At 37.5% G+C, this 25,636-nt stretch overlaps 1 protein-coding gene across 1 annotated transcript; it reads left to right on the top strand.

Moving 5' to 3' along the window:
* The first annotated feature begins 764 nt into the window (after positions 1-764).
* On the top strand, positions 765-22,099 carry LOC125866180 (E3 ubiquitin-protein ligase RING1-like). The gene is made up of 2 exons (XM_049546489.1): positions 765-1,860; positions 21,820-22,099. The coding sequence occupies exon 1, from the start codon at positions 931-933 to the stop codon at positions 1,804-1,806; it is 876 nt and encodes a 291-aa protein (XP_049402446.1). The 5' UTR covers positions 765-930; the 3' UTR covers positions 1,807-1,860; positions 21,820-22,099.
* The last annotated feature ends 3,537 nt before the right edge of the window (positions 22,100-25,636 follow it).

Genomic DNA, 25,636 nt, shown 5'->3' with positions numbered 1-25,636 from the left:
GCTAATCATTGTTGCCTTAATTTGTGTGTCATTTCTAAAGTGGACAACTAAATAAGGATGGAGGGAGTACTAAATTTCTAATATTCAAATATGAGAAAATAATAATTCATAATCTTAATGAGGTCATGGAGTTAAAAGTAATAATTCACAAATTTTAAGAATGTTTTCATTAGTTATCTCAACTACTTTCGCCGTCCAACAATAGTTGTCCACTATATTAAAAAAATTGTCAAACAATATTTGTTCAATTTAGAAAATCAAAAGATAATTTATCTTTTGTATCTATTTTATCCTTCCTATTAAATATTATTTATCATGTACTCCTTCCGTCCCATTTTATGTGGCACAACTTTTTTTTGTCAGTCCAAAAAAGAATGTCACATTTCCTAATATGGTAAGTATTTAAAGGTACAATTCCTCTTTTACCCTTGTTGGTCCCACTTAATCTTAAAATAATACTCCAATACATTTATGAGGAGAGAAAAGTGAGTACTTTTTAAAGGGCAATTTGATAAACATTTCAAAGTCTTTATTTATTTCTTAAATTCCATGTCCGGTCAAATGTTGTCACATAAAATGGAACGGAGGGAGTAACACATTTTTCATTAAATTTACTAAAGTTAAAAAGTAATATAATAATATTATCCCTAATATTTATTATTTATTAAGAAGTATGACAATTCAAAAGTGAACAAATAGGGTTGGACAGAAGAGTATCGTACACAATGGTTGTCATTTGAATGTTTTGAGAGTTTAGAGAGCAACAAGCCAACAAACCAAAAGAGGGCAACGACCGGTATGGCCCACTGTCTTCTTCTTCTTCCTCCCTCGCGTCCCGTTTCTTCTTCTTACGATAAAAAACAAACACAAATCGCTTGTCTTTTCACATCACAATAATATTCCATCCCTTTTCCCACTTACATACACCAAATGTCCACCACCATCGCAACTCCGCCACAGCGCCACCATACTTTCTGGTGCCACGAATGCGACATGAGCGTCTTCCTCCTTCACCCACCCCCTAATAATCCTCGTTGCCCTCACTGCCATTCCGATTTCCTCGAACATATGGACTCTATTACCCCTACCATTCTTCCCCAATTTCCAAATCACCCTAACCCTACCTCTGACATTGAAACCCCTACCACTTTTACTCCCTCCGACGACAACTTCCTCCTCAATAGTCCTTATCTCCACCGTCTAATTCGCCATCTCACCACCACTAACGACGCTCCCACCCCCAATCCTCACAACAATTCTGCTTCCAGATCAGCTGTGGCGGCACTTGAACTACTTCAAATTACCTCTTCTATGCTTGAGAATGATCCGGTTATTCCTTGTGCGGTTTGCAAAGACCAGTTTTTACTTGACATGCAAGTTAAAATGTTGCCTTGCAAACACATGTATCATTCTGATTGTATTTTACCATGGCTAGAAATGAACAATTCATGTCCAGTTTGTAGGTTCCAGTTACCTACGGAGGAAGATGAGGTTTGCCGTAGACGTCAGAATTTTGTTGCAGCAATGAGGTTGGAAGAGTTTCTGGGTGAGCAAGAGGATTTGTTTGGGTTTAGGCGCACACTTAGACGTGTTGCCAGGAGGCATCAGCTCGACAGGGAGGATACAACTAGGGGTGACAGTTTGGAGTTTCTGCTTTCCCCTACTCAGATTGGCCAGACTGGTCAAGGAGATGGGGTTGTTGCGAGGGCTAATAGTGTGGAGACCGTATCAAGTTGGCCGAATTGGCCACCCGAAAGTGGTAGTGAAGATGAAGTAGGTGAGAGTGGTAACACATTTTGTGGTTAATGGGATACGGTTGCCAGGTCTTGAAGTTGGCCTTCTTCTTTAAGCAGTGTTAAGGTATGCTAGATTGTTTTTTGCAGACTTATTACTTATGTGGCTTCACTATGCAATGGTGCTGTAAGTTCTATGTGATGTTTTTCTTATAGTAAACTTGATTTATGTGTATTCTCTTTGTTTTCTTATTGGTTATGATTACTATATCTTGCAATCAACCTGCCGTAAATTACTTCTAGCCTATGTGGACAGATGAAGTACTTGCATTTTCTGCTTCTTAATATGAGCATCTTTTGGCCCCATTTGGAGCACATAGGTAAGTGAGACATATTCTTATTATGTTTCAATTGTGCATCAACTCTGCACCTATGGTTGATTATATTTATAGTATTTGAGAATGCAACATTTCTATCCTTTGATAAAGAGGACCTATGAATAATGGAAGCCACAGAAAGTTGGTATATGGGTGATAACATATAATTTGAAACTAATCTACCAAACGTGAGAAGCATGGGATGTATAATCAGGAAACCAGAGGAAGTGGTTAAGTACCATTTTTTGTTCAGATAAATTTACCCTCATCCAAGTAGGGGATAGAAATGGATTATAGTTAGGACTGCATGCATTTCAAATTTTCTATAGGCAACATGTTTTCTTGAAGTAAATACAGGTGCAATAGGGACTTACAGTAGCTATGGGTTGTAGATTCATAAGCTGTTATTTTGTAAGTTGTGGAGGTATCCATTTCCTATTCTCTGAAGTATGTAGAGCTCTTACTTTGTGAGAGCTTGTATTTTGAAATACTAATTCAACCTTAAGTACACTAATAAGTGTTGAAAGTCAAGATAACTAATGTTGTTAGCGTTAGAATATATTTAGGTTAGTAGTATGATACATTCTTATGTTTGTGTCATAAAAAGGAATTGTGGTAATTAGGGAAGTTTCATTAGTCTAAACTTTCCTTACTCTCTATAGTCTGAAATTTCCTTATATTCATACAGTTAAGCCATTATATAAGAAGCCATGTTATATGTTGTTATCATTTTAATTTAAACAAGAGTTTTCTCTCTTTTTTTTATTGGTAAAAGTATTGAATTAAAGTGCAGCAAACTGCTGCAAAGTATTTACATAGGAAAGCCTCATTACAGAAAGCCTCTACATCATTTGCAATTACCATGTTACACCAATAAAACAGTAGATAAATGCATATGTTCTTAATGCAGATGACAGATTCCTTTCTGCTCTAAAAAATTCTTGTGTTCCTTTGTTTACGGATGATCCATGAGATGGTGACAGACATCATATTCATATCTTTTGCTTGTCCTTCCCCATCCCTTTTAAGCCCCAAGATTTTAGGAGCTAAGTAGTTGTAATAGTCATTAATCAGCTAACCACTCTAATGTTCAGAATGAAATGCCAGAAGATGCTTGATATCCTCATTCTGTCTTCCACATAAAGGACACCTGTTGCAGATATTGATCCCCTTTTCTGAAGGTTGTTTTTAGTAAGGCATGTGTGCCGCCAATCATGTCAAACAGTCCACCTTTAGGCGTGCTCTGTTTTCCCAGATGGTTTTCCACAGCCAATTAGAAAAGCTACCAGTTTGATTTTTTAATTGCTGGGAACATGTTCTAACTTTTCTGGTTTGTATCAGTGTCTATGATCTGGGAAAAGACCTTAAAGCTTCCATGTGACACTGCTTGTCAAGTCAAACATTTCCATCATGTCATAATCTTACTTTTCATGCCTCTCAGGTGTCCATTCTAGCAGCAATATTATTCCGACCATAATATGGTCTATTAATTCAACTTCGTTTTCAAGAATCACATTCTGCACAACTTCTTTGTTCATTTTGCTTTTTCATGGTTCAGATTTTGGGTATTGATCCCCTCCTATTAACATTTGAATTTTCAGTAACTGTTCCGGAAATGTCTTATTCTCTGGTCTGTCATAATGGTGTATTTCCAGTCATTGTTTGGACTCAATTTTCAATTACTCTTCAAACACCAATTCAAGTTCCCACAAACAGTTGCATCTCTGTACTTATTTTGATACCGGAGAATAGGGTCCGTTCTTTGTGGTGCTGTGAAAAGTACCTTTTTTAATGTACGCACCTCCTAAAGCTCATAGCAGATGCTGAGTCTTAGCAGGTAGAATTCTTTTGCATCCTATCCTAGATCTAATCCAAATTCATTTTTTGCTCCTTTACAAGAAAAAAAGAATATTACTTGGGGGCCGTTTGGTAGCTCGTTAGACTTATGCAAGTATTAGTAATATATGGATTAGTTATGTGAGAATTTATGTATTATTTTATGCTAGAATTAGTTATGTAGGAATTAGTTATTCCGCCTTCTCTTCGGCATAAAATAATATATAGATTCCCTCATAACTAATACAGTTATGCAGGTTTCTAAATTTGTAAGCCAAAAACCATATTTGTTTTTATGTAAATAACTTACCTCTGAACCAACTACCAAACATGGTATTACATTTGCAGGATTTACTACCTTCACAACTCACCTCTCAACCAGTTATCAAACAACCCCTTAGGGTTTAAAAGATAAACTTTTCATAAAGAGTTACGCTTTCTTCACGAGTATAAATGCACCAAGGGGGTGTTACATTTTCTTAACAAAAATTGTTATCAAAGGAGTCCACGAAACTCAAGGATCTTCTAACCCATTTACATTACTCTGGTCAGTGTTATTAGAAGTCATTGTTTTGTCGCTTGAAGCGATGCAAAGCGAGGGTAATCACTTCATAGGTTAAGGTATGCGCTTCAATCAAGTGTGTGCTTCAAACAATGTCTCATGAAGTGATCTAACCATAAAATGGTTATTTCTTTGAGTCTCAGCAATGGCATTATTGAATATTGAATATAATCAGTTATTTTAATTGCAATTTGATTATTATAGTGCTAAATTCATATGTGCTTCCATAGGAGCAGGGGTTTTACCCTGTGCACATCCAAAGGGTAGCAGCTGTGGGTTTTCCTTGTCATAAAAAAAATTAAATTCATGTGATTTTTTTTTTCAATTGTGCACTTCACTTCTCGTTTTTCTCTTCCAGTCCTAAGGACCTTATCTCTTGTGCTTTTTACTTTTAAAACATGGGCTCTGTTTACCAAAAAAAAGAAATAAAGGATATTTCTCTTGAAAAGCTGTGTTTTACTCCATGGATTAAAAATCATGAACTGGTGACCAATTATAATTGAGGATTGCATATAAATTATAATTATGCACTAATTAAAAAAAACTAGATGCGATTTCTAGATACGTTTATAAGTCAAAAGATTAGTCAGGTTTGTGAGAAATATAGGAAAAGAATATTATTGCATTGTTGTTGTGTCTACATTATTACATTGAGACCTTATTTATAGACGCTACAATACAATCCTTTACCAAGTAGGATACTATTTACTATTCCTATTTCAATTTCTATTCATATTCCTATTCTAAATATGATTGTATAGAGCTATTCCTATTCAATTGGATTGTATAAACCTATTCCTATTATAATAGGATTGTATAAACCTATTCATGTTCTAACACTCCCCCTCAAGCTAGTGCATACAGTTCATGTACCTAGCTTGTTACAAATGTAATTAATACGAGGACTGATGAGGGGCTGGGTGAGATTCTTGCAAGTTGATCAGTCGACTTCACAAAATTGACAGTTAATCTCAATGTGCTTGTCTTCTCATTAAATATTGGATTTGATGCATAATGTCAGTCAATCCCAATGAGCTTAATCTTCTCATGTAATGCTGAAGTTGATGCATAATGCCGATAAAACACATAGTGATAAAATTACAGTGTTGAACTTCCCAAACCAAACTTGCAAAGATTGTTTCAGGGCATAGAGTTTATTATTTTGCGCCCAAACGCACACACAAGTGTACGAAGTCGTGCAAGTAATAAAGTAGCTCTTTTTAAGAGTCGGGTATCGTACCCACACTTAAGATTAGATGTATTCAATTCGTCCAACAATTAAAATTTAGAACAAGTGTTATCAAGAAAAGTGCTATGGGATTTTGAATGATTTAATTATCTAATTATTGAAGTAAACTACTACGATTCAATTTCAATTGGATTTCAAACAATGACTTGAGGAATTTCAGGGCTGCAGCCTGTTATGGATTCATGCAAATTATCTCATTTAATCGATTATTGAATCACTGATTTCAGAGTTAAATGTATGATCATGGTCTCTCGATCTCTAATCGCCTATGGTAATTGGCAACCTAACTACATCGTTGAGTGGGGATAGACTAAACCAATTATTGGGCATTACGATTGTCCTGTCTATTAACCAAGCAAGGTTTCTAGGTATTTCCCTATCCTAGATACAAATCAACCCTAAACCTAGAGAAGATCATGCTCCTTTTGCCCCACGTTCTATCCTCTTATTCCTCTCTCGTGTTCAATTCGGACAAGACATTTCTTTCAATGGTGGTCAGTCACAAAATACTCAAGTAAGAACAAAAGAGAGATTCATATGATAATCATAATAAATCCATTAAAATCAATAAAATACAATCATCCTGTAGCCACAACCCTAGAACTAGGGAATTTAGCTACTCATAATATGATTCTCAATTTCACATTGTTCAATTAACATAAAAGAGATTGAATGGAGTAACATTTAGGAATAAACCCTATAAATAGATGAAACATCTCCCAAAGTCGTCGTTCTTCCAAACCCAAAAAAAGAACAATTAATAAAATAAAATCCGAGTCTATTTATAATTTAGGATAAATGACAAAAAACTGGAGCTTGTCTCCGCGCGGAGGCGCCTTTTAGTTTCAACTTCAAATGACATTGTGGGAAAAATAAATACTTCTCTCTCCACGATGTGGAGAAGGTGCATGCCTTATCTTTCACTTCATAATGGCTTCCGCTTCTATTTGGCACCTTCTTACTAATGCTGTCGCGCTTGGAGCCACTCTTCACTTCATGATTTCCACTCTTTTGCTTGTTTTCTCCTTGTTTCCCAACCTACAATCACTAATCACAATGGTTAGTCCAAATGAAATATATGACTTAAATCCTACCCAATAATCGAGATTTGTCCTTGAAAAGGGATTAGACAAGGAGACCCACTCTCTCCATTCTTATTTATCTTTGCCATGGAAGGTCTCAACAAGATGTTAGCAAAGGCAAAGCAAATGCAATGGATTGAAGGATTCAGGGTGGGCAACAACGAAGATAATTCTATCTCTGTGACTCACTTGTTCTACGCGGATGATACTCTTACTTTTTGTGGGACAGAGAAGTCTCAGGTGCGATATCTCAACCTAACACTACTCTTATTTGAAGCAATCTCCAGGCTACATATTAATATGCAGAAGAGTAAGATCTACAAAGTAAATGAGGTCCCTAATTTGGAAGAAGGCATCATGTGTTGTAGCATTGACACATTTCCAACAAAATACCTAGGTCTCCCTTTGGGAGCAAAGTTCAAAGTGCAGGAGTTTGGAATGAAGTTATCGAGAAAATGGAGAGAAGGTTGGCAACTTGGAAGATGCAATATCTCTCAATGGGAGGCAGGTTGACTCTTATCAACAGTGTACTTGACAGTATCCCCACATATAATATGTCAATGCTCCCAATACTATCCAAGGTACAAAATCAGAAGATCTTTTTTGTGGAAGGGGGGAGCTATGAGGGCCATAAGTTCCATCTTGTGAAGTGGGAAAATGTAAATATGCCAAAGCAGCACGGAGGTTTGGGAATCAGAGATTTAAAGAAGCACAACAAGAGTCTGTTAATGAAATGGTGGTGGAGATATGCTCAAGAACCAACATGTATCTGGAAAGAGGTAGTGAATGCCAAATATGGGAGGCAAGACAAATGGAACACCAAGCAGAGCAATGATCCTTATGTAGTTGGACCTTGGAAGTACATTAACCAGCTAAGGGAGGAGGTCTTCCAAGAGGTGTCCTTCAGGATTGGAAATGGGAACTCAGTTAAATTTTGGAAAGACAGGTGGCTTCACAATCAACCTCTCAATGTCTCCCACCCTGGTATTTACAGGATAGCCTCTGACACAGACTCTTCAGTGGCTCAAAACAGAGAAGGTGGAATATGGGCACCACGCTTTAGAAGGAATTTTCAAGACTGGGAGCTTAATGAGCTCTTTGACTTTTTCAGAATTCTAGAAGGAACCTCAATGACCCCTCACTTGCCTGATAGCTTAAAATGGGGCAACTCTGAAAAAGGAATATACACAGTGAAGGAAGGATACCACAAGTTGTGCTCTTCAAATGCCATGATAGACCAGTGGCCATGGAAACTGATCTGGAAGACTAGACTACCCCCTAAAATCAAGTGTTTCACCTGGACTACCCTCAAGAATGGTATCCTAACCCTGGACAATCTAAATAGGAGGAAACTTCGGCTAGTAAACAGATGTTTCATGTGTCTCAATAGCCTGGAATCAGTGAATCATTTGTTTCAGCACTGTCCAGTGGCAACAACTCTTTGGAATATGTTTATTTCAATTGCTGGTATCAACTGGATTCTCCTGCAAAGTGTCAAAGAAGTAGTTGGAAGTTGGAGTCTTAGAGAAGTTGACAGCCCCATCAAGAAGACCTGGCGGATGATTTCATCATGTATTTTTTGGTGTATTTGGAAGGAAAGCAATCTCAGATGTTTTGATGGTATCTCAACTCCAATTAGCAGTTTGAAATCCTTTTGCGTTATTAGTCTCTTCTAATGGAGCAACTTATCCCCTGTAAATGATATATTACCCCTCTTAGATTTCATTAGCTCCCTCAATATGGCTTAGCGACCATCCTTTTGCTTGTGGTTAACTCCCTGATTAAATAGGTGTTTTTGTTCTCAGGAGTTAACCATATTTTTGTGTATGTAATTTGCATCTTCTTGATGCCTTTCTAATACAACATCTTACTTCATCAAAAAAGTTTGTCCTTGAACATAGCTAAAATGAGGGTGTTATTTGGCTCCTAGGCATATAAATACACCTATGATCAACTTACATAATCGACATACAAGGCTACTAAACTCCCCCTAAGCAACAAAGTGCTCAAAAATAAAGTATATGGATCGTGTTGGAATCAATAGATGAGTCGATATTAAACAAGAAACACACCAAGAAAATTGTCAAAACATGCTCATATGCTGGAGTATTAGATTTGATGGCTGAAAGTGGTCACAATCTAAGAAATAAAATTATATGGGTAAGGTCGGAATGATGGCACTGCCCAATTAGAAAATAGAAATTATATAGGAAAGGTCGAATTGATGGCACAACCCTATTGGAAAAGAAAAATAATATGGGTAGAGTCGGAATGATGGAACGACCCTAGTGAAAAAGAGAAACTATATGGATAGGGTCGGAATGATGGCACAGCCCTACGCAAATTAGATTTGAGGAGTCACCAGAAAGACGAATGGAACTATGCAAATCAAATCTGAGGACTCACCGTAACGACACGATGTTATGCAACTCCGATATGAGAAAGTAGTTCGGAGAAATCCATGGTACTACGCAAATTAAATACGAAAAGTAGTTCGGAGAGATACATGGTGCTACACAAATCAGATTTGCACGGTGTTACACAAATTAAATATGAAAAAGTAGTCACCGGAAAGATGGCACGGTGCTACGCAAATCAGATATAAGAAAGTAGTAACCGGAATGATGGCACGGTGCTACATAAATCAAATATAAGAAAGTAGTCACTGGAATGATGGCACGGTGCCACACAAACAATGACAGATACATGGTTGACACAAAACAACCCTAGAAAGTCATCGGAAATTGACGCACGGTGACCTCTCTGACTAAGTTTTCTTCCCTTGAATATGGGGTTCATGCATATATCATTGGCCCTACTTTTGTTAACATAATTATTGGCCAGATGGGTGGCATATATGGGTAATAGCCACCCGCCGACAATGAAAGCTCTTTGATTATTTATCAAGATCGTAGAGGCTTTGATACAATGTGAGAAATATAGGAAAAGAATATTATTGAATTGTTGTTGTGTCTACATTATTACATTTAGACCTTATTTATAGACACTACACTACAATCCTTTTCTATTCCTATTTCTATTCTAAATAGGATTGTATAAATCTATTCCTATTCTAATAGAATTGTATAAACCTATTCCTATTCTAATAGGATTGTAGAAACCTATTCATGTTCTAACAAGGTTCATAGCAAATCAGAGGTGGATTAGGGCTTTTGGCATCCCGCTTCACGCATGGTCGGAAAAGTCGCTGAAATTTATCGGGGACTGTTGTGGTGGTTATATCGGTGCAGATGAGGACACAAAGAAGAGAAATCATATTCTCTGGGCTCGGATTTGTATTCCAGCAGTAGCACGAGAACCTCCACACAAAATTGATTTGAGAGTAGGCGGCAAAATTTATGAAATATCCATTATTGCTGATGCCTTCTCGAAAATCTCAGTTGCCGGTGATTCTGATGAACAGGGTTTTAACCAGCGGTCCAAACAAGTTTGTGTCTCGAAAACTGAGCAGTCTATCAATTCAAATTTGAAATCTGCTGATGTCCCTAGGGTTGGGCCCAAAAATCCTAAGACAACCTTGGGCCAACTTAAAGCAAAGGCCCAATTGCAGCAGAAGACTCCAGACCAAGTTTATGTTTTTCAGAATGAGCAGCCTATTGATTCAAATCTCAAATCAGCTGAGGACCCTAGGGTTGGGCCTAAAAATTCTAAGACAACTTTGGGCCAACTTAAGTCAAAGGCCCAGTTGCAGCAAAAGACTTCAGACCATCTTTATTATTCAAGGAGGAAAAAGGGGAACTTGCATCTCAATAAAAAGAAGGAGATATTAAAGGAGTGGAAGGCTATTAGGCCAGCCCAAGCCCAATCTATAGTGGCAGAGACACAAAAGCTTTCGGAACGACAGTCGAATGCTATGTTGTCTCAAAAGCCATTGTTGGCTCCCCTAACACAAACTGATTCTCTTGATGAGTGGGAGGGAGACGCAGACGACGAAGCCGAATGCATGCGACCTCTATCTCTTCTCTCTCTTCCTCCTATCCACTCTGCTTTCTCTATTGGGTATTCTCAAGATTCAGGTTTCTCTTCCCCAATTAGTAGCGACACTTTGTCACTACCCTGGTCTGGTGACAGCTTGGAGGAACAGGTTATTTCACACCCGACAGTTATTGAAACCTCCCATTGGACCAAGATGGTGATGACTAAAGCTTGTAAAGCCTTTGGGGTCAATTCAGTGGGGTTTGAGCACGAAATCTTCGATATGATACTGCGAATGGAACAAAAGAGGAAGTTACAGTTGCAGAAATCAAAGGGGAAAGAGCAACAGAAGAAAAGATCAAAGGAAAAGGGTGAGATTGTGGCCAAGAAGTTGCAGTGCACAATTAATTATGAGAAAGGAGAAGGGTCAAGTAGGGGCAGGTTCCACAAGGCTTTCTCGGAATGAAAGCAAAAATTATCAGTTGGAATATAAGGGGGCTTAATGATATAAGCAAAAGAAGCACCATCAAGCTACTTATTCAAAAATGGAAGCCTGACATCTTGTGTTTACAGGAAACAAAAACAGAGTGTTGTTCTGTGGCAATAGCAAGACATATTTGGGGATCAAGATGGGTCGAATGGGTTGAATTGAAAGCAAGTGGTACCAGGGGTGGCATTATTATTTTGTGGGACAAAAGACAATGGAAATGCTTAGACTCTTACCAAGGGCAGCATACTCTTTCGGCCATGTGGGAGGGTTTGCAGGTGGACTTCAGATTCTGTTTCTCTGGGGTGTATGGACCTCACTCAACTTCAGAAAGGTTTGACCTATGGGATGAGTTGGCTGCTGTCAGAGGCATTTGGGATGGATGTTGGGTCATAGGTGGTGACTTTAATGTATGTAGATATGAACATGAGAGGTACAATTGTATAAGGAGATCCCAGGACATGAAGGACTTCTCTGAATTTATTCAAGACATGGGTCTTATTGATCTCCCCTTGCATGGTGCAACTTATACATGGACAAGGGGAGAGGATTTTCTGCAGGCTTCCAGAATTGATAGGTTCTTAATTTCCGCTGAATGGAATGAATTTTTTGGAGTTGTGAAGCAGGTGGCCCTGCCAAGGGTTCTCTCCGACCACAGTCCCTTAGCCCTAGAGAGTGGCGATTGGACTTCTGATCCTTCCTACTTCAAATTCGAGAACATGTGGCTGCAGCATGAAGGTTTTCATGATATGGTCAAAAATTGGTGGCAAGGTTATATAGTAAATGGCTCTCCAGACTTTATACTCTCCCAGAAATTAAAATTTTTGAAGAAAGACCTTGTTACCTGGAACAAGGAGGTCTTTGGTAAGCTAAATTCCAGAACCAGTAAAGCCATGGCTGATCTTCTGCTGACAGAACAAGCAACTGAAGGAAGGGTTCGGTCTCAAGTTGAAAAGAACAAAATATTGCAATTACAACTAGAGATTCAACAATTAGCAAAGGCAGAGGAAACCTCTTGGAGACAAAAATCGCGGTGTCTATGGTTAAAAGAGGGGGATAGGAATACAAAATACTTTCAAAGAATAGCCAACTCCCACAGGAGATACAACCACATTGACAGATTGCAGGTAGGAGATGACCTCATTGAAGGAAAAGAGCAGGTGAAAGAGGTAATTCTTGACTTCTACCAAGAGTTATACTCTGAAAACGAATCATGGAGGCCTACTGCTACTTTTGAGGGCCTGGGCAGTTTGAGTTCTGAAGAGAAGAATGCTTTGGAGCAGGCCTTTGAAGAAGAAGAAATATTGAATGCAATCAACTCATGTGCCCCAGACAAAAGTCCAGGGCCAGATGGCTTCTCTATGGGGTTTTATCAGAAGTGCTGGGGAATTATCAAGCAAGATATTTTGGGTGCGCTCAATCACTTTCACAACAATTGCCACATGGTGAAATCTTTTAATGCCTCTTTTATTGCACTTGTCCCTAAAAAGAAAGGTGCGATAGAACTTAAGGATTTTAGGCCTATCAGTCTTATTGGTAGTGTGTATAAAATTTTGGCCAAAGTGCTCTCAGAAAGGCTAAAGAAGGTGATTGGGAATCTAGTCTCTGGTTTTCAGAATGCTTTTGTTCAGGGAAGGCAAATCACTGATGCAACACTTATTGCCAATGAAGTTCTAGATTGGAAGCAGAAAAGTGGTACTCCAGGACTGCTTTTTAAACTTGATGTTGAGAAGGCGTTTGATAAATTGAGTTGGTCCTTCCTTATTTCAATCCTAAGGCAAATGGGATTTGGAGAGAGATGGATTCGGTGGATCAAGTATAGCTTTTCCACCATAAAGTATTCTGTACTAGTGAATAGAAGTCCTGTGGGTTTTTTCTCTCCCGGTAGAGGCATCAGACAAGGGGATCCCTTATCACCCTTCCTTTTTATTCTGGCTATGGAGGGTTTGAGTAGGATGTTGGAGAAGGCTAAACAACTTCAATGGATAGAAGGCTTTGAGGTGGGCAATGGTTATGGTCCACCAGTCTCGATCTCACATCTTTTATTTGCTGATGACACCTTGGTTTTCTGTGGAGCTAAGAAATCTCAAGTGCAATATCTTAGCCTCACCCTTATGATCTTTGAAGCATTGTCAGGTCTCCACATCAACATGTCCAAGAGCATTATATACCCTGTAAATGAGGTCCCTGATCTGGAAGATATGGCAGCTATCATGTGTTGCGCTACTGGCTCCTTTCCCACCACTTACTTGGGTATGCCTTTGGGTGCTATGAATAGATCATCTCAAGTCTGGAATGTGATTGTGGAAAAGTTTGAGAGAAGGTTAGCCTCCTGGCAACAACAATACCTCTCTCTAGGGGGGAGATTAACACTCATCAATAGTGTATTGGACAGCATTCCCACCTATTTTATGTCCTTACTCCTTATGCCAGCTAAGGTGAAACAGCGACTTGACAAAATCAGGAGAGACTTTCTCTGGGAAGGCAACAACAAGGACCACAAAATTCACCTTGTTAAATGGGCCAAAGTCACTTTGCCAAAACAATATGGAGGATTGGGGATAAAAGACTTGGCCTTACATAACAAGTGTTTGCTATTGAAGTGGCACTGGAGATACAATCAAGAGGCGGCTGGCTTGTGGAAGGAAGTGATTCAAGCAAAGTATGGTAGTGATAGTTATTGGTGCTCTAATAAAGTCAGTACCTCTTATGGCACGGGGGTCTGGAGAAATATAAGGAAACTGTGGGAAAAATTCTTCAGTGATGCCTCACTTATGGTGGGAAATGGGGAACATATTCAGTTTTGGAAAGATATTTGGCTAGGAGACACTCCTCTAATGAATGTTTTTCCAAGCATTTTCCAGATTGCATCTCATCCAGACTCAACCATCTCGCAGTACAGGGAAGACAATGTGTGGAATCTGATCCTAAGGAGAAATCTTAATGACTGGGAGTTGGAAGAGGTTTTTAGCCTTATGGCCACCATTCAGACTAGTGCAATCAACAGTCAACGCAGGGACAAACTTATCTGGAGACATAGCAGGGATGGATCCTACACAGTTAAAGCATGCTACCTTCAACAAAGCTCCAAGAAGACCGTAATTGATCAATGGCCATGGAAATTAATCTGGAGAACTAAGTTGCCACCTAAAGTTATTTGTTTCAGTTGGATTACTCTAAAAGACTCTTGCTTGACTCAGAATAATCTCATGAGGAGGAAATTCCAAATAGTCAACAGATGCTACATGTGCTTGTGCAACTCAGAATCTATTAATCACTTGTTCCTTCATTGCACAGTTGCAACAGGCCTATGGAACATGTTCTTCTCACTTTTTGGACTCACTTGGGTCATGCCAAGATCATTGAGAGAGGCTTTTGTGTGTTGGAGTTCTTGGAAAGTTGGGAAGTCCGTCAAGCATATCTGGTCTTTGGTTCCAGCCTGTATTTTGTGGTGCTTATGGACGGAGAGGAACAAAAGATGTTTTGACGGCACCCCAACTCCCATCTTTACCTTTAAAGCAAGATGTTTGATTACTCTTTTTGGTTGGGTTAATCTCTCTCCTGTACTTAGTGTCGATTCTTTCCTAGAATTTATCAGCTCCATAGATCTCTGCTGTTAGCTGTTTAGATAGCTTTTTTTGCCTTTTTGGGAGCTGATATTTCTTTCTTTTGTAATCTGTGCATCTGCTTGATGCTTTGTTAATGACATTCTTCTTACTTCATCAAAAAAAAAAGGTTCATAGCAACTTTCTTGCTACTACTTTGGATACTCTATAATGCATTTCATCCTAGGAAAGCTTAATTAAGTGGGACAACGTCAAATATTCTGGAGTAGTCATTAAAATACAACAATCAGTCAATCATTCAACTAGGTTTCAATTTTGAGATTAGTTGGTCACTATATTAATCCTTTACATTTCTGCCCTGTATTTATAGGATTCATTCTATTTAGACTATCTTTACTGTGACTGTCCACGTGCCAGAAACCTCCTCTGTTTATTTTTTTGAAGTTTCTGGAACCCTCCTTTTTCGCCCACTTGGGATCGGCTATGCTTTACAAAGCTCATAAATTGATATTTAATTTCAATCTCTGATGTTAGACGATGAAATTTAAAGACACTAGAAAAAGAATTCCGTCTTCAACATTGAGCATCCCTTGAAATTTCTTTCACTGGATATTCATATGAAAAGCTTCATCATCCTTTACTTGGAGAAAACTTAGCTACAGGTTTCTCATGTCTCCGAAGATGCTAATTCAAAGGTCATAAGTAGACTTCGTGGCTTCAAGCCAAAAACTTACAATTGGAGGAAGTTTCTTCTCTGTGTTTGACACACTTATAAGAAAATTATCCAGGTCAGCGTGCTTCATATCATTGACATTCCTAGGGATGACACATTTGATTTTATTAATAGTTAAGCATTCAAAAACTCTTGGTGGATCCTAAGTAAGAACAATATCAAATAAACACCTCTACTTCAGTTTACACTATTATGAATTATGATATTTTATTTTCTTCTTGTGTCAGAAACCTATCAATTCAATTATGAAATGTTTTTTTAACCAATAATCATCTTTCTGTGGCGTCTTGCTAAGAAGATAGTCAAAGAAGGTACATAAACCAACCAGATACCTTAGGGGTCTGGCAATTGAATTTTCTAAAATCTGTTTTCTGTTTGCTGTATCAATCTATCAGATTCTCCCTCCACAAAAGCTTGCCTAAGTCATCAATGGTAGTCAAGCTGGCAATTTTTTTGTGTTTATATATGTGCCTGTTTGACCATGGATAGTTTTCACTTTTTCCGGAATATTATTCCGGCCAAAAACTATTTGGACATAGAATTGTTCTAATTTTCCTGAATTCATCTTCAAGTTGAATTTCAGAATTCAAAATACTCCAAAAAGTTGTTTTCACAATTTTAACTTCAACTCACTCACAAAATGTCAAAAACAACTCCAACTAGTATTCATGTCCAAACACAATTCCAATTTCCAAATATCATAACCTGAAAACAAATACTACTTTTTTCCAAATTTCACAATTCTTATGTCCATATGGCCACTTATGTATTTCTCCATCCCCAACTTGTTTGGAAGTGCGGCGTAGTAGTTGTTATTATATCCAAGTATTTCTCCTTGTCACATAGTTTGCTGAAAATAACTTGTGGGGTAAATAGTTGTCATTGTATCCAAGTGTTTCTCCATCCTCTACTCAGAAAAACCCAACACATATTCCTCCGATTCCTTATGAAAGATACAAAAGTTCTCGATTCCTTATAAAAGATACAAAAGCTTAACTCTGAAAGAAACACTTCATGAAGTCACTCCATAAGATCCTAATTGCCTTTTTTTGATTCCAAATCAAAGATTAACTTCATCATTAACTTCACCTATACTTCATTTCCTTATTCTTTAAGAAGAAAACCTATGGGGAGGACTGTTTAGCAGTAGGAACTCGAATTTTGTTTAGAAAATTCAAAAAGAAACATTTTATAACTCTTTTGTTTAAAAAGAACCCTTCGGGGTGGCCCAGTGGTTTGGGCTTGGGACTTCCATGTTGGAGGTCTCAAGTTCGAAACCCATTGCCAGCGAAAGTAAGGGGTTTGCCTTCTAGGTCGAGCTTGTCGCATCGGGCATGCCTAGTGAGGGTTACCTCTCCTATGTGGTTTGCGAGCTATTGCATAGGAGTGGGAGTTTTACCATGTGCGCACCCAAAGGGTGCGGCTGTGGGTTTCCCTTGTCATAAAAAAAAGTTTTAAAAAGAAAGTATAAATCCAATTTCAAAATTTCGGAAGCAGAATTTGTGTTTGTGGAAATTATGAAGTAGTCAAATATGAATTGAAGACACTAAATTTTGTGCACAATGTGGACTCAAATGTGTTGATTTTCATTTTGATCGAACCTGTCAAGCCCCAAAATGGGAAGATACGTGGGACGACACCCGATGCCTGCCATGGCACCGAGCGAACCGAGTTAGTATAGTGACTACCCACCTCATATCCGTATACCACAATTCAATTAATTAACTTCATATACCATGTTTGTCACGCTCCAAAATGGGAGGAAGTGTGACATGGCACCCGTATACCTGCAACTTGCACCAAGCGAACATATTTAGTGTAGTGACTACCCATTTCATACCAATATACCGCAATTCAATTAATGAACCTCAATATTATGTAGTGATTCTAAGTGAATAATATCAAATCAACATGCTCGTTTACCAAGTCAAAATAAAAATGTTATTTGCAAACACATACAGGAACCCATAACCCAAAATAAAAGTTCATCTATAAAGCCTCAATAAAATTACGAATGAATAGTTCGTCCTTTACAAAATGAAAATATAACAATGTGAATCCCACGACAACACGATCTTAAATGTGGGATCACCAAAAGTATGAAACTGCAAGAATCCTAACCCATATACAGTCCACCTTGCACCTGATTGTCGGCTAGACCTTACACCATTTAAACAAATGATGCATGAGTATTAGCATACTTAGATATGTAAAACTGTTACCTTCTCCAAAAAAAGAAGAATACTTGGATATGCATCATTGCCACCACCCGTGATAGGGCAAGAGTTATACATATATATAAAAAGATGAGGGATGGAATATATACACAATTTAATTCATCAAAGCATATAACATGAACACTATTTATAAATACAGGAGAGGTAAACCAAATCAAAATTTTGATTTATCAAAGCATGGAAGAAGCACCAATCATGTAAACCCTAATTAGATCTTTCTGAAGCTCATCAAGTGTCATATTATTCCACGATTTCAATGTCCATATCTCAAGTCTCGTATCCATATGCATGTATATGCTTAGGATGCTATTTGTGAGGCTCGATGTACTCGCCCCACCACAAAAGCTATGGTACACCGGGATATAAAATCCACGGGCCCAGCCATCCCTTCAACTAGATAACCAAAGCTACTCTAGGGTGTAGAACCCATGGGTCCCTTTGATCGAATGAGCAATAGTACACCGGGGTGTTGAACCCACGAGTGTGGTCATCCCCTCGATCACATGAGGAAATCAATATCAAAGATCTGTAAAAATATTGTTACTTTCATTTTCTCAAGTCACCGCCTTCTGCCGAATCCCTTTACTATCAAGTTTACAGTTTCACTTGACAATGCAAATTAAGAGTGATTCCAACAAGTCCATCAAAAGTATGCTATGGATTGTAATCAACTAGTAACAAAAAGTTAAGTACATAATAAAGTACTGCGTAACAACTCCAAGAACCATTTAAAAAGCTTTAAATGATTTTATAACTTCCAAACTTGGATGTCTAAGCATATTATAAATCTTAATCCTAACTATGGAGTATACCATGCTAACTTGTCCCGCATGTGCATGAGATCTCCTTAACATTATCATTAAAGTAATGAAGTTGTTTTTGAAAACAAACAATTAGCTAGGAGCTCGGCATCCCTCAAAGTCGCTTTAATTAAGCTAAAAGTCAGTCCAATTGTTTCAAATAGCTCCAACAACTTCAATCTACATAATCAAACTCGTAACTATTGACGTCTTGCAACTATATCAATTTAGTCGACTAATATTTCACACTTGATCTGAATTTTCGAAAATTCCATATTCATTCATTGTAGACGGTGTTTGATTAATCACCTTAAATAATTTCAACAATGTGTTAATACGTTCATTCAAGCCATATACGTCAACTATTTACAACCCATAGGCACTATTCATCATCTCGTTCACCATTTTCACAACTTTCATTAATATCGAGTTAGAGTTTTTCTCTTATGGTCTGAGTTGTGCGGATTCTTCACTTTTGATAATGCACTCGTATTGGATTCTCTAAAAATATACTCCCTCCGTTTCAAAAAGAGTGGCCTAGTTTGACTTGACACAAAGTTTTAGAAAAGAAAGAAAACTTTTGAATCTTGTGGTCCTAAATTAAAGTTATGTCAAATGTACTAAATTGCCCTTTAATCTTGTGGCCTTAAACATGTCACGTGGAAAACTGAAATTAAAATGTTACCAAAAAAGGAAAGAGGTCATTCTTTTTGAAATTGACTAAAAAGGAAAGGAGGCCATTCTTTTTTGAAATAGAGGGAGTACTACTTTTGGAGAATCCGACACACACCCGTTGACATTTTTGTTACCCGAACAATAACCCAACTCAAAGAATATCTTTCACAACCATTAATACTAATAAATAACTCACACTTATTGTTCAAAGAGTGTAGAAATTACCTTCTTGAAGAAAACCCAAAATTTCAACTTTAGGTATTTATCAAAGATCCTTGTTTGTTCTTGATATAATCTAGTCAATCCAAAAGTGTAATGGCATTAATACAAATGTTAACTCCAACCAACACAAAATATAGGACCAAACTTACCTTGGTGGCATTGAAATGAATTCTTGGACAACAACCAATGACTACTGCTAGGCACGAGAGTTGCGGGTTTGGTTGCTCATTGCAAGGATGAAAAGACTTTTCTTTTAATGCCAATAGTTACTCCCTTTGTCCTGGACCCACTTAGTGGGAAAAGTTTAAATTCCCAATTTTTGTGCCATGGAATATCATAGCATAGGATTTTAATACTTGCTCTTTAGCTGCTATATATATTCACAGCAGCTGTAATAGCGGCAGCTGCTTCTATTTCATTCCTTTTCCTCTTTTGTTTTATAGATTTCATCATCCACTTTAAACATACAAAATATTCACTCTTCATGCACTTCCGAACCATGTTATATAAGTATTAACATGTTCGAATAATATTTTCCTTATTCCGTCGTCGTTGTTGATACAAGAACAAATATTTCCTAGAATTGTAGGCAATGTCTCGTTACAGATTCATCGACTGGAATCCTAGAAATTTGGCTAAAATAAACTGCGGAGGAGGTTACACCAGCTTGAGGGTTGTCGTAACAGTTTTTTAGGACACAATTTCCTGTTACTAGGAGTCTAGGATTTCTTAGTTGCATATGCATTCTTAGCAGGAATTTCGTCTGTAATGCCAAAATAAATTATGGGTTGAAGTGTCCCATTCCCATATTTATTTAGCAAAAAAAAGAAAGAATAAACCAGCCAGGTTGTGCAAGTCAATAAGATTCTGTAAGATTTTCCTTTCGAGGGTAGTTTGTGATGGGTATGGCATGAGATTTTTATCCCCAAACAGGAGATTTGATTTCTCTCAATAGTTGTCGAAAAGTTAAGTCTCTAAAAGTTTGCTGAGCTAGATTCCTAGGCGTGCAAGCTTCCCAGATTAACCAAGTTAATCTATTTCACCAGAAGGATACCTAATCTGAAAAACACATGAGAAACTTGAATACAGTTCTTTTCCTTGAGTGGCTACGGGAGTTTGTGCATGTAACTTTGTTGTTTGGCAGGGTAGAGTTCAACAGGTTTGCTTCTTCGCCGTGGTTTCTCATAGGCAAACACAGTTCAGTATCCTTGTTAGTGTCTTTGCCATTCTTTTTCCTCCTACGGAAAAAACTAGCATTGCTCCTTTGACTCGGTTCCTTCTTGCAAATCATCATGAGCACCTTTTCTGATCAGTTGGTTAAATGATGTCATCACATTGGATCTAAGGAAGCTAAATTATCCGCGACTGAATAGCTGTCTCTACTGGGGTTTACTCCTTAAGAGTCTCGGAAGGAGCATTCTGCCTATGTTGAGGACTGGTTGGGGGAGTGAGGTGATAGTTGTCAGTCTCGTCACATCCTTCCAAAATTTGGATTATTCCATATTACAACAGTTTTCTTGAGTTATCTCTGATGTATTCGCAATGTCTTTACTCTCTCGGTCTCTTTCTTTGGCGTTTTTGTTCACGGATTGCATGGATCAGTCAGGTCAAAATTAAAAAATTACTCTTGACAATTCAATCGAGCATACTGGGCAGACATTGTTAATGTTGGATCCAAAACAGAATTGGCATCTGGGGACATTTAAATTATCTTTTCATTTTTTCTGTTCATAATTATATAATACCAAGTTTGGGCTTGGTTAGGACGATTGAATTGCACTTCACTTCTAGGCTTGTATTAGGTTTGAGATATTGGTTTCTGCATACTGCAGCAGCTGTAATGACTCAGACAAGTAACACGTGAAACTTATGTAGGTAAGTTGCAAACTTTTGACTTCTCCTTTCCAACGATATCCTTGAAGGTGATACATATTTATTCAGTGATTGGTGGATTTTAAAGAAAAATAGTATCTTACTGTTCTTTTATTGCCTAAAGGTATAAAGGATAGAATAATAAAATCAAAGCGAATATTACGTATTAGTATTATTATGCATTAATTGCGTGTATATATCAGATGATCCTTTGAAGGGTTAGATCTTTTAGACTTTTGCCTGTGTTACCTTCTGTAAGATCATGGTAGGATGGGATTTTATGGGCTACTAGTGGGACTTTGGAAAATCAAATATGGAAGTCTTTGTTGGGTCTGTATATTTTGATCTTTTAAGTGACATTTTGTTTGAGCTGAAATGCATACACGAGATTTCTGCATCACTGATGCACTGATTTTGTTGATTTTGACTCCTTTTTATATTTTGTTTTGCAGGTACTGTATAGTTGTTACTACTAATTAGGACTATCCAAGAGAATAATTTTGACATAAATCTTCTGGAGAATTGTAAATCATGATGCATAACCACGCTTCTGCCAATAATCAAACAAGCAAGTGTTAAAATCCTGGAACTTTTGTTATGGCAATTTCATGTGTTGCTTGTCAAAATAGTAGTCTATTGTGATACCTGTAAAGCAATAATAACATTCTCAAATTTTGGTTGAAGCTGGATATTGTCTATTTGTGTACGTTTCTGCTCATTTATGCTGACTTGCTTTTATACAAAAAGATAATACTCTCTTCGGGTGTGTTTGGTATGGAGAAAATATTTTCCAATTTTCTCATGTTTAGTTGCAATAAATGTTTGGAAAATATTTTCCAAATCAACTCATTTTTCTCAAATTTAAGGAAAATGACTTCTCTTCCAAAATTTAGGAAAACATTTTTCAAAACTCTACTTCATTTTTACGCCACCTCCTACCCCTCCCCCGCCACCCCTATCCAAAGCCATTCTCATAAAAAAAAAATTGTTTTTGAGAAATATCTCAAATTTAATTTTTTTTTTCACTTTTTACGTCACACCCACCCAAGTAACCTAGGTCACCCCGGTCAATTTTATTTTTTTTAAGAAAAACACTGATTTTGAAAAATATTTCAAATTTTAAAAATTTTATGCCACCCCCACCCCTACCCATCCCCCACCAAGGCCATCCCAGTCAATTTTTTTTTAAATAGTTTCTGGAAAATATGCCACCCCCACCCCAACCTCCGGCCGCCACCCCCACCTCACCAAAGCCATTCCTGTCAATTTTTTTTTAAAAAAATGTTTTTGAAAGATATTTCAAATTTCATTTTTTTTCATTTTTACGCCACCTCCTACGCCTACCCCTACCCCACCACCCCTATCCCTACCCCCTCCCCTGCCACCCCCTACGTCTATTATCCCACGCTTCAACACAACCTGAAACTAATCTATACCAATAAAAGATATAACGAAAGTAGTATCAGTTCACCGCACATACTGAGTAGACATCATAAATCAACTTGGACTGTTCAAATAAAACATCACAAAAATCAACAGGAACAACTCGACAATTAAGTCATAACATTATATGACAATTAATACTTCTCCATATTCCCTATTCCTCCCCCACCTTATTCACTCACATAAAATTATAAATTAGTTATTTAATTTCCTTACTATACTCTCTAACCTTATTCCTAATATTCATTTCCTTAATATACTCTCTAACCTTATTCCTAATATTCATCTCATACCCATGCAAACTAACCAGACATTATTGCAAGATTAAGTTTAGCCTTATTATTATCATCCATTCCCTCCACTCAACCTCTTAGTAGGGATGGAAATGGGGCAGGCTGGAGCAGGGACGGGGCGGGTTTTATCTCCACCCGCCCCGCTCCACTTAAGCACTTTCACCCTCATCCACCCTCCCCGCATCTACTCAGCTTCCACCCGCTCTGCCCCGCGCCACTTAAGTTTCTTTTTATTATTTTCACCAAAGTTATAATCTGATTTTAAATTTTTAATAAGTTCGATCCTTATAAAAAAATAGATTTTGAAATAAAACACACTGTACCCATAAGAATATTAAATAATATAATTTTCTCTGATCATTAACATTATTCATTTCGTTTCAATTTATGTGATACAGTTGAAATTTTGAGAGTCAATAATATATTTTTTTTGGGTTTGATCGAAATTTCTTAATAATTTTTTTAACTTGTTAATTATTGTAATATATAGTACTCCATATAATGCATTTTCCAAATCTATAAAATTTTATTTCAAAAGATGAGTAAATAAAATTCCATAAGATGGATATGTTCCCTTTACAGATGCAAGGACTATGTGTAACACCCCGAATCCAAAAGAGGATAAGATAACAATTTTTAGAAGTTGTAGGTGCTAACTGAAGGCTGTCAAGCACGGCCCGTAGGTGTGGTCCGTGGTTGGTCACTCCCAACTTTGACTCAGAGGTCCAGAACCACAACCGGACCCACAAATCGTCGGTTGGTCCACGATCCGTGGTTGGGGGCTCGTGGTCCAGACCCCAGATTAATCCAGCTTTCTGACCATGGACGACGGCCATGCAGGACAGACCTTCGGTTTGTCCATGGTCCGTCAGCAGGGGTCCGTAGGTCGTGCCAGGCAATTAAGTTTTAGGGATAGTTGGGTTTTTTCCTAATTATTTTATCCCTATACTACGTCGTTTTATTCTTCACTAAGACCCCTATGTAAGTGATTCCAACCCCCAAATTAGTTCATTCACTTCATTCTCTTCAAATTCACCAAAAAGAAGAACTCTCAAATATTTCTCTCTCTAGAAAGCTTGATGAAGAAGATTCAACATAGGGTTTCAAGTCAAGTCTCAATTCCTCCATTGAAGATAAGCAATTGGCTTTGAGGTATGATAGTTTTCATCCATGGATTCCTTCCGTTTATGGAGTTTCCAAATCCTCCTATTTTCAAAGTTAGAAATCCCCAATTGAGTTAGGGTTTTCTTCAATTGTCATGGATTCTCTTGATTATTGATTTATATGATTGAATTATGATCTCTTATGGCTGAATTGATGTATCTCATATGTGTTCAAAGGTTTTAAATGATGTTAGCTTGCATTGACCATGTTTTATGACTTATAATTTCTAACCCGTTTTATACCATGTTTTAGCTTGGTCAATTGCATGTCATGAAATGTCATCTTTTAGCATGATTTAAATATTTTATGCATAGCTATCATACTTGGTACATTGTTTTGTACTAACACATACTCTTGTCTACATTTTCCCAAATGTAGGGTCCGAAAGTCAGGTTCTCTCAGTTTCGAGCTAGTGGTTGATTGCGAGGTTCCCGAGCTTTGGTGAGTCCTCATGCTTCAAGGACTGATTCTATTGTTTCAGTTTTCTTTCGTAATTCCAGTTTTGTACATGATGTATGGGCTAGGCCCAATTTCATTCTATTGTACTAGATGGCTAATGAGACAAGTGTTTTAGACTTCCGCTTTACTTTTATAAAATTTGGACTTGAAATGTTGTATTTTCTTCTTTGGTTCTATTCCTTATGTTATGAATGATAAGTGGCTTGTATGGGCTTTCCTATACGCCATGTTACATCTAGGGGTACCCCTGGGTCGTGACACTATGTGAAATATATAAATAAATATCTTTTTGCAACAATAAAAAGAAATTCCATAAAAAAAAGTTTCAGTGTGTTACTTAAAAGCAAAAGAGACAGAACTGTGGAGGAAAAGAACGAAGAAAAAGAAATTAGACATTCCTATCCCGCACAGCACCCGCCCCATATAAAATTAAAAATTTTAAATTTCAACCCGCCCCGCCCCGCCTCACATGTGTATAAACCTGCACCGCGTCATTGTCATCCCTACCTCTTAGCATTATTAGTGGTTATACAATAAATTAAACATCAAAAACACTTTCTACTCATTATTAAACCTCCCTCACAGTTGTTGTAGCTAACCTACAGACTTTTCAAATATAAGGTAGTTCATTCACACTTTGCATATAAAAGAGGAATTGATTTGCAAGAAGCGTACACTACTCTTTTAACATCACTAGACCTTAACTAGCATGTAGAATTATGTCACTGAATAATATCCATAAAACAATACAAGTCATTAGTATAAATCATCACATGCTTTTCAAATGCATCAAATCAATTCAACACACTTGTCAAAATACGTCAAGTCTATTCAATACACTTGTCAAAATGCAACAAATCAATTCAGCATACTTGTAAAAACAAAATAAGTCAAATGGAAATTATATCCA

This window comes from Solanum stenotomum, chromosome 5 (assembly GCF_019186545.1).
Source record: "Solanum stenotomum isolate F172 chromosome 5, ASM1918654v1, whole genome shotgun sequence".
Lineage (NCBI taxonomy): Eukaryota > Viridiplantae > Streptophyta > Magnoliopsida > Solanales > Solanaceae > Solanum > Solanum stenotomum.
This window is presented reverse-complemented; position numbering and strand designations above follow the sequence as displayed.

Coding starts and splice junctions, on each gene's coding strand:
- LOC125866180 (XM_049546489.1), top strand. CDS start 931: ATGTCCACCACCATCGCAACTCCGCCACAGCGCCACCATACTTTCTGG.